General features: G+C 39.5%; 1 protein-coding gene across 3 annotated transcripts in view; it reads right to left on the bottom strand.

The window, feature by feature from the left end:
* Positions 1 to 13,047, bottom strand: part of MAP3K15 (mitogen-activated protein kinase kinase kinase 15) — an 85,200-nt gene that overhangs the window by 55,795 nt on the left and 16,358 nt on the right. For all 3 annotated transcript variants that reach the window (XM_015589167.2, XM_025046601.1, XM_025046602.1), the window contains exons 4-5: positions 4,841 to 5,034; positions 1,746 to 1,914 (exon numbers count right to left, since the gene is read on the bottom strand). In XM_015589167.2, coding sequence (XP_015444653.1) covers positions 1,746 to 1,914; positions 4,841 to 5,034 — 363 coding nt within the window. The remainder of the gene's footprint in view (positions 1 to 1,745; positions 1,915 to 4,840; positions 5,035 to 13,047) is intronic.

The following is a 13,047-nucleotide window of genomic DNA, read 5'->3' as shown; positions in this document are numbered from 1 at the left end:
AGAACATTTAATGAAGTTACTTACAGCCCAGAAGCTAGGAAAAAGCTATCATGTTTTGAATGCAGGAGAGTTACTACTACCAGCACAGCTGTGGGTTACAATGAGCTGGATATAAACATACAAGAAATCTTACAGTCACTTGGCTCATACAGGAGGAAACATCCTAGCCTTTCCTATTTTGCCAAAAACAAATGAATTCATCTAAACCAGGGTTTCTCAACCTTGGCACTACTGACATTTTGGGGCAGATCATTCTTTGTTGTGGGCCTGTCCTGTGCACTGTGGAATGTTAAGCAGCATCCCTGGCTCTGCCAACTAGACGCCAGTAGCACTTTCCCCTCTCCTCTGAGATGTGACAACCAAAAATGTCTCTAGACCCTGCCACATATCCCCCAGTTGAGAACCACTGTTCTAAACTGCATAACTGCCCCAGGAAAAATTGCTACCGTGTTTGTATCAGCTGGGTCCCCTTTGAGTGGTGCCATCTGCTACCCTTTCAGCCAGGCTTAGAATCACTGTTACTGGCTGACTTGCTGACAGCCAGCTACAGTTAGCAGAGGAGGACTTCCCACTGATGCTTGTTTTGTGCCTCTGCACCTGGAAGCAGTTGCCCAAGAAAGGGAAGGCAGTGTATTCCAAGCAGCTTCTGGCTCACTTTTGAACCCGAGAGTCCCAACGAAAGGTTATAAAGAGATGTGTGAAGGCAAGGACAGATGGAAGCCAGCAGCTCCAGAAGAAAGACCTCAAAAAAGACCATTCCCATTCTCTTGTCCTATGGGCATAATTTAATCATTATCATACTCCTTAACAGCATCTGCTATTAAAATCAATTAGATACATCTGTTTCTCACTAGGGGCATAATAAGTTCCTTAGTGGTTGACTATATTCTTGGTTCAGGTCATAACTGGATGTCTCTCTCATTTAGATTTAAAGACGTGTGGCCAACAATCTCCAATATGGAGATCTGTGGAATTCTGCACGTAAGGGACATTCCCGGTGTTCCTCCAAAGGGAAGACAAGGCATCCTCAGAAATGGCTCAACAGCATTATACTTGGAGGGAAAACATGTCTGATTTCCTTCATGGTACTGCATCCCACGAATTCTGTCTCAAGAACTCTCTAGATGTCTCTGATGCTTGTCTTGGAATAAATACCTTCATTCCCTAGGTCCTGGACTTGTATGTGCTATTCCTGCTCTGTCACTGATAAGTGATAGTAAACAAAGAAGGAAGCGACAAAGGCCTAAAGGAAGCAGCACAGCAGAGGAGTTATGAGCAAGGACAATGCAGCTGGTGGCCTCAGTCTGATTCTTGACTTTGTCAACGGCTGTGTGACCTTGGTAAGTCACATAACTTCTCTGTGCCTCATGTTTCTCATTTGTAAAATGAGGATAATGGAGTATACACCCTATAGGCTTGTGAAGAGAATTAAATGAATTAGAATTTGCAAAGGGCTTGGAACAATGCCTAGCATAAAGTGCATATAACCTGTGAAAAATCTAAGTTCTTTTTAGTGAGCAGTACCATGAGATTTTGTTGGAGTGGCCTTCTGATACGACAAAACCTTCTCCAATATGCCCGCCACAACACATATGCTAGGTGACCTATGACCTAGCCACATACCCATTTTGTCTATAAAACAGATATCTAACCACACATCTAGTGTAAGAGTACTTCATATGAGGAATTCCTGATGTCAAGGAAGAACTCAGCATGCGTTAGCTTCAGGTAAGCAAATTTCATACCTGTATATCGCGATAGGACAGCAGTAAACTGATGATGATGTCTGAGGTCAGAACTTCGATATCATCCACGCGGAGTCTGATCCGAGCCAGTTCCTTTGCCAACTCATCACCGTGGTATTTCTCTCTAGCTCTCCAGATGTCATTTAACAAGGTTTCTTTGTAAGAAGCACTAGAGAGGGAAACATGAAAACCTCTGGTTACATCTCCAAGCATCCATGACTCTGTTCCTTTAGCGGCTCAAATGAACTTGGTTCTCATTGACATGACTTAGCTAACGCAGGGGGGGCTTCACCCAGACTTGAGCCTCCCTGTACCAGCAAACGGAAGACGTGTCCTACTTGTTAGTCACATTTTGCAGAAAATAACCACTGAATAGTAACATCATTTCATTAATACCTTGAAAGTATTTTCAAACTTGACCCACCTGTATTTGGATGACAAACAGGACTTTCTACCCATCCCACCCACACCACTTCCTCTGGTATTTTTCAAACACATAGAGGACAAGAAGGTATCTTACTTGAATAGTTATTTCCCCCACTATGAACAGATTATCACAAAGCCAAAAAAACAAACAAACAAAAAAACCAACCAACCAACCAACCAAAAAACTCCAAGAGCCATGAAACAGTAAAAAGAGAATTTTAAAATGAATCTATCAGATGTCCCCAGCTAGTAATCACTAAGCTTTTTGCAGTTGGTTGAGAGCTGGAAACTGGACGTGTCCATGAGCAATCCAAGAAGCCATGCCTGGAAGCTTATAGCCACCCTTGTCCTTCACTGCCTCCTTGTCATTTTCAATTGCCAGAATGCTTTTCTAATGTAAAACATAAAACTTCCTTCATGTGGGCAACTAGATGATAATAGGAATGTATGAAAACTTTTAAAGCAATTTAAATTCACACTGGAATGTCTCACCATAGCCTCTCAAATAATCAGTGCTAGGATCTGGTACTGGGTTTAAAATCTTCAAAAATGACCTAATTTGCTGTACAGGGGCTGACTTGCAATGACCACAGATTGGGCACTTTCCAAGTAATTTTTTTATGGCAACTGGGCACTGCCAAGCAGTAATACTGTCAACCCATTAAGTAGGTGAAATGAGTGGACTGTAGAGAGTAAAATTAGGCTGTTTATTTAAAAAGATAAGCTCAATTAAATAACAGTCTACAGAAACAGAAGCATTGCTTTTTTTTTCCTTATTCTATTGCAAATCATCCCAATGATGAGCAAATCAATGGATTCTACCAGTGTTTAAAATTCTATCATTAATCTAATGAGTCATTAAGTTGGGTGACAGCCATTGTCTATTTGGTGGACGATAAAGGCGTCGAAGCTATTAAGGTGTTATTAATTTAGCTTGACAAGTAAAAGTTATATTTAAGTCTTGTTTTCAAGGGTAATTCTGAAAAATGGTTTTAATAAACTAAGAAACCTAATAAGAACAGTAACTTTTAAGTAAATAAACAAAACACTGAATTAAGTATGGCTTGGGGACATCATGTATGTAATAAATGTGCAGCTATTTCTGCCTCTGGGAACCAGGGAAGATGTTGCTAATCAATGTGAACTTGGAAATGGCTTCCAATCCCTTTTCAGCTCAAGGCTCCAGGCAGCCTTTATCAATGTATCAGAGTTGGCACTTGAGCTAAAAACTTATCTGCCATCCTCATTATAGATGTTTTAAACTATAAGTACCATTTACCTTCTCACTAACCACTGTTATGTATCTGTCAGTTCAAGGGGTGGAATCAACTAATAGGTATTTCAAGTCCTTTGAAATAAAATAAAATAAAAAGAGTTGTTTTCCTAATAAAAAATATACACACTGAATGAGAAACAAATTTGAGTCCACTTCTTGCGAAGACCTTGCTCATCTGGCAGACTCAAGGTAACCTACTTCCTTGACAGACATGAGAAGATGATATTAGAAGAGCTTTCTCTCTAAACTTCACTAAAATATTCATTGTGCAATAAGACAATAGTTAGCAAGGTGTGAATGAATGAAGCTTTCCAGGAATGTCCCACAAAAAGTTCCCCAACTGCTTTCTATGTTGGCATGTGGTCACATATGTCTAGGTTTCCAGTATTCTTTTCCCATAAAGCCTATAGAAGAAACTCTGTATCTAGAGAAAAGGTGATGGAATAGAAAAACAGGGCAGACTGTTAACAAGTGTGTACCTCACACCAATACTACAGTAGCAATGCTCAACAGCTCAGGGAACCATGATTTGAGTCAAAGTGGGACACGCGGTCCTTTGCACTTCATTTTAAGTCGGCTTGCCAGCTTCGGATTTTCATTTGTTATGGAAGGACCAATCCTCCCCCTTGTGACATTACTGACAGGAGTAAATCCTTTAAATTGGCTGTAAGCAAAATGATCTTTTGGTTAAATAAAATAATTTTTCTGCCCTCAAGTTTCAGAATAAGAACATTTTAAGGCATGGTTTCTTGAGCACCGAGGTACAAAGAAATGAGCTGACTTTTACAAGGCTACACAGCGAGGAATCTCCTGAGCCAGGATTCAAACTCAAACCTGCCTACCTCTGAATCAGTATTCCCCGCCTTCTCTAACATCTATCTACAAAGAACATGTCACAGGATGGCTTAAGCTGGACTCAATGCATCCTGGCTTTTATAGCAGAAGAACCTGTGATCAGAATAACCTTACTGAGGCACACAACCTCAACAAATGATTGGAGAGGGGAATGGAAATCATCCTCATAAATGATCTTAAAACAGAATCTCAGAGTTGAAAGAGCATTAAAAAAATCAGTGACTTAACTTCCTTATTTTCTAGATGAGAAAATGGCTACAGAGAAGGTATTTATCAAAGTTACACATGGAGTTGGGGCCAGACACAGGCTCACCCCTGACTTCCTAACTCCAGTTCTATTCTTTTGGCTACACTACAATGGTCCAATTTAGTGAGGTAGTAAGGAACAACAAAGGATTCCAGGATGACTTAAAACTGATTGGCGGGAAGATCCCCATTCTCTGGGTATTATGGTCTTTTGAGGGTGTATTGCCTCCATGAATGTGAAAGGAAGACTGTGGCAGGGCTCCCAGGGTTGTTGACAGCTGAGGAGAATTACCATGAGGTCACGTGGATATCCTTCAGGAGGCTAATAAACCTGTCCACCAGGGGCACACACAGCGGACCCAGGGCGGCATCTGAGTTGGGCTGTATGTACTCTGAGGCATGCCTCTGGGTGTCACTCTCGCAGCAAAAATAATCAGCGCTAGTTGTCATGACGTACGGGATGAAGTAATAATTTCCACTAGATGCCTGGAAAAAAGAAACAAAAAGGTTTCACAAAGTAATTGATACAGAAGCATAGCTATGGATTTGAGCCGGTAGAACTTGGTGGGACGGGGACGGAGCAAATGTCCGAGTATGACAACAACTTGTGAAATATGACTATGAATCTATTAGGCACAAAACAAGAAAGCACTCAATTTCACAAGCTCTAATACACAGATGTATGGCAAACATTTGGTCTTAAATGCTAAACTGATCTGTGTATGTCTGTGAACTCTGGTAGAGATTTCAGAGATTCAAGTCTCAAAAATTATATCATTTTATTACATGCCCCCAAATAGAGGGAATTTGAACCACTGATAACCAAGAATTGCAATTGTAAAGTCATATTTTTCTTTCTTTCAACATCAATGGAAAGGCCATATTATTTGATAATTTAATCACAGGTAAACTATTATAAACTTTGTAGAGTAAAAACTGTTTTTGCATGAAGCAGATATTAATAAGAATGATTATTCTCAGAGATTTTTTTTAAAAAGATGTTTTTAAATTTTTATATTGTCAAGTAATACTCAGGTAAAACAATATCTTTTTTTCTATGGAATAATTACAACTTGAATACAAACTGATCCTTTGTAAAGCATAAACACTACCTTTAAAGAGTATTAAGTCAATGCTTGATTTTTAACACACTGGAGGATTAAAATACATTCTTATATGACATTCTTACATCATAATCAATCTTTTGTCTACACTGCCATAAAAAAAAAAAAAACAACTGGCAACCTCTAGACTGTTTTCCATTGTGGCTGTACCAATTCTCAGAAAATTAAACATGGATATACCTTTTTACCCAGCAATTGCTCTCCTGGGTATTTATCCAAAGAAAACCAAAACAATAATTCGTAAAGATCTATGCACTCCCATGTTCATGGCAGCACAATTTACAATAATAACCAAGATATGGAAACAACCTAAATGCCCATCAACAGATGGTTGGATAAGGAAGTTATGGTTCATATATACAATGGAATATTATTCAGCCATTAAAAAATGAAATACTACTATTTGCAACAACATGGATGGACCTAGAGGTTATTATGCTGAGTGAAATAAGTCCTACAAAGATAAATACCATATGATTTCACTTACATGTGAATCTAAGGAACAAAAAGAACAAACTAATCAAAAACAGAGTCATAAATATAGAGGACAATCTGGTGACCACCAGAGAGGAGCGGGGTTGGGAGGATGGGAGAATGGGATGAAAGGTTAAAGAAGTAAAAATTAGCAGTTGATAGATGGTCACGGGGATGGGGAGCACGGCATAGGGAATGTAGTCAGTAGTAATGTAACGACTAGGTGAAGAGCCAGAGGAGAGAAAGGGCAATTAGGGGGATCTTTTTATAAACTATATAAACATCTAACCAATGTACTGTATATTTAAAACTAATAATAAAACTTTTTTAAAGTAACTAGCTTAAAATTTCAGACTTTTTAACTACTATCTCTTCACTGTTTTAAAGAATTTATATGGTGTCAGAAATAATTCATCTGACTTCTTCCCTTTAATTTTTTAAACTACACTAATTAAGTTGTCTAGGTATTTGGCATAATGCAGACTTATCTTGGGAAACACTTTCTCCAAGAAAGAAGTCAAAAAAGAGATACAGCTTCTTCTACATCAAAAATAAATTCATTAATTACAGAGAAAACTATCAGAACATCATGACCTCATATCAAACAGAAGCCTTGGGAAAACTTACAACATTGGGGAACTAGTTACAAAAACATATGTGACATGCATTTTTAAGTTTTCCTTTTGAATAAGATTCACTTACACAAAGACAGGTGGCATTCTCATTTCTATCTGAACTCAAAGTATAAATAATTGTCCTGAAACTCTCTTTTGTACCTTGCTGGGCATGTATAACTCTGTTGAGACATGTTTTTAGGCCCTACTTTCTGTAAAAGTTCAAATGGTAAACATTTTTGGTTTTGTAGGCCATACAGTCTGTTCCAACTACTCAACTCTGCCACTGTATCATGAAAGAAAGCAGCCATAGACAACATAAACACATGAGCATGTCTCTGTCCCAGTAAAACTTCATTTATGGACACAAATCTGAATTTCATATTTTCACATGTCCTGAAGTATTCTTCATCTTCTCTTTCTTTCCAATCATTTAAAAATGCAAAAATCATTCTTAGCTCACGGGTCATACAAAAGCAGGTGGGGGGGCATCCTTTGTCTTACACTAAACTTCCCGATGGTCCATTATTCCTGAAAATAGGACTTTCTGAGAATACTTACTCCACCGCAAAATAGCAGCTGAAGAATATCCCTGTAGGCAACAGGGCTAAACCCAGCAAAATACAAATGCCAATGTGTTATAAATAGAAGTGGCAAAAATTCAAGTGTGTGAATAATTGGGGAACAGGGAGAAGAAGACTCACAGCTACTTGTTAGCAATCATTGGGAATTGTCTATACCAGAGGAACAAAGACTCTTCCCTCCCTGGTTATATAATTCAAATTCTTAAAGACAAATTCAAATTGCCCAGCAAAGTAAGGATTTGGGTGCATTAGAGACAACTTTCTCCCTATCTATAACAAGAAAGCCATGTTGCTGAATTAAATGCCATTTATACACTCAGAAGTGAAACCATTTGTTCTTCTATCTGAAATTGATTGAGTTTATGGTAAAAAGCCTTCCTACTTCAGACTAAGAGAAAGAAAAGGGCTGTGTGGATCAGTGAAGTCTATAAGGTAAAACTTCATTTCTTTGAAGAAATGGAGTTTGCTATTTTCAAAAAATTAGAGGCAGACTGGAGATGTGAGGAGCTCCTCAGATCCTTTCCCCAGAAAAACCATAACAGGCAAAAATCTTTTTAAAAAATATTTTAAAAAACTAAAGTCACTATAAATTATCTTAAGAGCATATAGCAAATAGAGAAATGTTTATTCAAGAAAACTGAGTAAATCTTAGTAAGAACAGTGAGACTAGCATTTGAGATATAACCTGCTCCTCCCCTCCCTCCCCCTCCAGCCTAGAGTGATGAAAATTTTTCTCTGTGTAGATACAGCCAAGTACATGGGGCTCCCTCTCACCCTTAATCTCCAGTCTAGGGTGACAATTTCTCTCTGAGAATCCCAGGCCACCAGCATTTTCACTCACTACAGCCCTGTGTTACAGAAGTGCTATTTCAGGCAAATGTGGTCAAGAGTACCAGGGCTCCATTTCTCCATCCAGTTCCCACTCGTAGAGCAGAAGCGCTACCCTAGGTGACGCAGAGCCCAGTATCCCACACCTGCACGTGGTGATTGAGAATTGGGAAGAATATCTTGGCTGTGGAGGTCCAGAGGTTCCCCCAGAGGAGTGAGGAGTCCCGGCCCCATACTGAGATCAATCCCCCAGCCCAGAGTTCCAGTGCCAGGAAAAGAAGTCCTCATAACTTCTCCAAAACAGCAAAGATTGTGGCCGAGTGAGATGAAGGGGGGCTGGAGTCACAAATACTCCTCTTAAGGGACCCGTGTGTGAACTTGCTCACTGATGGACTCACTCATTCTGAGCTCCAGAACTGGGTTAGCTGCTCAAAAGGCACTAGGGACATACAGGGAGAAACTGCTTCAGGGTGAGGGCTGGAGAAGCAGTTTTCTCCCAGACAGAAGTGCTAGCAGAGGCCTTTGTTCCTTTGTTGAGCCCTCTCTGCTTCCAGCCTGCAGACTTGGGCGGCCACTATATGAATCTCCACATAATACTGGTTTCCCTGCCCAAGTGATTCCCTGAGACACCATCCCTCCCAAACTGGGCCCACTCAGGCCATCTCCAGTGGCTTTTCCATACAAATGGCCTGTCTTGACTCATGCTTCAGGCTTTACTAAAATCTAAGGTTTTCAAACCTAAACAAGCAGCATCTGGTCTCAGTGTGCTCCATACCTCTTGTAGAGCAGCATCAAACTTGGCACTAGTGGCAGCTGGCCTTGGTTAGTGGTTTGCCTCTTGAGGTACACCCAAGTCCAGCATGGGTGGTAGCCATCTGCAGATTGCTTGGTGGCTCATGACAGGTGGCCCCGGGCATGATACAGGCTGCAGCTAAACATGGCCTGAGTGGAGGCCCTTCCAGGAGGCACCACCTACCTGCATGCCCAGTGGCCGGCTTCAGTATGAGCCAAAGCACTACCCAAGGTCACATCCAAGGATGACACATCCAAAGGGCTGACTGAGAAGGCACCAGAGCCCTGCTAAAGTGAATCCTGCTCTGTGGGATCAACCCCTGCACAATGGCTCCTCCACTGTAGTCACCGGCCAGTCATCACAATTGATCAGCCTGAGGATGAATCCTTCTCATTGACATGCAAACAGCAACCAAGGCTCAACTACAACAGAACGCACACAACCCATGAAAAGGAACACACCTGGAACATCCAGTGCAGGTGACCAGACTGTGCCACTGGACCACATAGGACACCTATTACATAAGGCCTCTCTACTAAGACCAAGAGACCTAGTAGCTCTACCTAATACCTAGAAACAAATACAGAGAGGCAGCCAAAATGTGGAGACAAAGAAACATGCCCCAATTGAAAGAACAGACCAAAGCTCCAGAAAAAAAATGAAACAAAATGGAGACAAACAATCTACCAGATGCAGAGTTCAAAACACTGAACTTAGGGGAAAATTAGATGAACTCAGTGAGAACTTTAACAAAGAGATAAAAACAAAAACATAAAAACAGAGATGGAAAAAAATAAAAGGAACCAGTCAGAAATGAAGAATACAATATCTGAGATGAAGAATACATTAGAAGGAATTAACAGATCAGATGGAGAAGATCAAATCAGCAATTTAGAAGATAAAGTAGCAGAAAATACTCAATGAGAACAGCAACAAGATAAAAGAATCCAAAAAAATGAGGATAGTTTAAGGCAGAGTCCCAAACCCCTGGGCTGCGAATAGGTATCGGTCCGCAGCCTGTTAGGAACTGGGCCACACAGCAAGAGGTGAGTGGCGGGCGAGCGAAAGAAGCTTCATCTGTATTTGCAGCTGCTCCCCAGCACTAGCATCACCACCTCAGCTCCACCTCGGATCATCAGGAGTTAGATTCTCATGGAAGCACTGGTCCCTGGTGCCAAAAGGTTGGGACCGTTGCTTTAAAGGGGCCTCTGGGACAACATCAAGTATACCAACATTTGTATCACAGGGATACCAGAAGGAAAAGAGAGAAAGCAAGAAATTGAAAACCTATTTCAAGAAATAATGACTAAAAACTTCCCTCACCTGGTAAAGAAAACAGACATACAAGTCCAGGAAGTGCAGAGTCCCAAACAAGGAAAACCCAAAGAGGCCCACACCAACACAAACCATAATTAAAATGCCAAAGGTTAAAGACAAAGAGAGAACCTTAAAAGCTGCAAGAGAAAAGCAATTAGTTACTTACAAGGGAGCTCCCATAAGACTGACAGTGGAATTCTCAACAGAAACTTTGCAGGACAGAAGGGCTTAGCACAAAATATTCAAAGTGATGGAAAGTCAGGACCTACAACCAAGATTACTCTATCCAGCAAGGCTATCATTTAGAATCAAAGGACAAATAAAGAGCTTCTCAGACAGGAAAAAAAAAAAAAGCAAAAAGAGTTCATCACCACCAAGCCAGTATTACAGGAAATGTTAGAGGGACTTAAGAAGAAAAAAAATGAATCAAAAATATGAAGAATGGCAATAATTCCTTATCTATCAACAAGCACTTCAAATGAAAAAGGATTAAATGCTCCAATGAAAAGATAGGGTGGTTAAATGGATAAGAAAACAAGACCCTTACATATGCTGCCTACAAGAAACTCACATCGGATCAAAAGACACACAGACTGATATTAAGGCATGGGAAAAGATATTTCATGAAAATGGAAACAAACAAAAAGTCTAGGGTAGCAATACTTATACTAGACAAAACAGACTTTAAAACAAAGGCTATAACAAGAGACAATGAAGGATCCAGTAAACCCACTTCTGGGTATTTATCCTAAGAAAACCGAAACACTACTTCTAAGGGACATGTGAATTCATAGGTTCATTGCAGCATTATTTATAATAGTCAAGATATGGCAGCAACCTAGGTGTCCATCAATGGATGAATAGACAAAAAAGAGGTGGTACATATATACAATGGACTATTACTCAGCCATAAAAAATGAAATCTTTCCATCTGCAACAACATGGATGGACTGAGAGGGTACTTGTGCTGAGTGGAGTTAGTCAGATAAAGACAAATGACATATGATTTCATTTACATGTGGAATCTAAAGAACAAAATAAACAAACAAAACAAACAAATTCATAGAAAACATTTTGAGGGTTGACAGATGTGAGGGGTGTTGAGGGGGATGAGTAAAAAAGGGGAAGGGATCAAGAAGTACAAATTAGTAGTTACAAAATAGTTATGGAGATGTAAAGCACAGCATAAGGAATATAGTCAACAATATTGTAATAACTATGTATAGTGTCAGATGAGTACTAGAGTTACCGGGTGTGATTACTTTGTAAGTTATATAAATGTCTAATCAGTATGTTGCACACCTGAAACTAATATAATATCGTATGCCAACTGTAATTAAAAAAAATATTAAAAAAAAGAGAAACGTAGGTAACGCATCCTAGTTTTAGCAGGCCCTAGGACTTTGTCACTAACAGAAATTATAGAAGTTTTCATATCACATTACAGTTCCTGAAGATATCTCAAAATAATTTTATACCCATCACTACTCCAAAATTATAGTAGTTTTTAGACTGTTTGTTCTTATTAGAGACATTAATAAAGCATGTAGATTATAACATACAACTTTTACAACTATTTTGATAACTGTGTTTCAGTATAAAAGATCCCTTTTGTAGTCCTTTGTATTTATGTAAGCATTTTAAGATATATTCTGAAAAGGAGTCCATAGGCTCCTCCAGACTGACAAAGGGGTCCAATGGCCCCCCAAAATCTAAGAACTCCTCCTCTGCACTCTATGCAGATGTTTCACATAGAACCTCCTACCAGCAGCCCAAAAACATCAGTTTCTTCAGTGGGCTTCACATATGAGTATTTCCATGAATTACAGCTGCCTGGATTCTCCAGGACAGCCCAGAAAGAACAGTGTGTGTCAGGGTCTCGACCAAATTTTCCACTGAGTTCAATCACGGCCACTAACCAAGGATACTTAGGACTTGCCCCTTAGCTGGCTCCTCTGCAAGAAGGCCAAGGGTCTAAAGCCAAGACAGGGGCCTCATTGCACCAGCACTTATTTTTATTTATGGCTAGCAGCAGGTAGCAAAACTGGTCAATAACAGCCCAAGTTTTATATATTAATTCTTTGGAGCAAATAAAATATGTAAAAATTTATCCCAACGGACTTCATAATGAGACTTTCAACTTGACCTTCCAGATAACATTTTTTATAATGATACAAACATTTAATCAGTCAACAAATGGCCTAGTCAGAAGAGGGGAAAAAAATCTAAGGCAGATGGAACGTGGTTTAACACTACCCAAGAGAAACTGATTTCTGAGCACTTAGGGAAGAATGCATATCTTGAATGCTTGATCGTACAATGTAGTACTTTGGAGCTTATTATCTTGTAATGCAAAGGGTTATAAATCCTTTGTGAAAACTGATACTAAAAAAGCACAGAAAATTGCTCCCAAGAAAAATTGGGGAGCAAGTGAATGAATATGAGACAGTAATTTTTTTAAAAATTATTTAACATGACTATGTGTGACAAAGTCTATTTATTAAGAAAATCTAAGTGGGGTGCCACTCCAAAACGATTACAAGGTTTAAGCCTAATAGATATAATTCTTTGTCTAGTCATTTAAAGGACAGTTTTTAAAAATCAGCACAGATGCAATCAGGGAAATGCATTTTTTTAAGATCAATGCAAATAGCATTCTGCATTGCTACTTTTCTACATTTGTCTGGTCACAAGAGGAACAAGTGTACAAAAGCTGAATAACAATTTCAACTAGATAATCAGGCTATTGTGGAGCTTAAAGATAA

Source organism: Pteropus alecto, unplaced genomic scaffold (genome assembly GCF_000325575.1).
Source record: "Pteropus alecto unplaced genomic scaffold, ASM32557v1 scaffold23, whole genome shotgun sequence".
NCBI classification, from domain to species: domain Eukaryota; kingdom Metazoa; phylum Chordata; class Mammalia; order Chiroptera; family Pteropodidae; genus Pteropus; species Pteropus alecto.
This window is presented reverse-complemented; position numbering and strand designations above follow the sequence as displayed.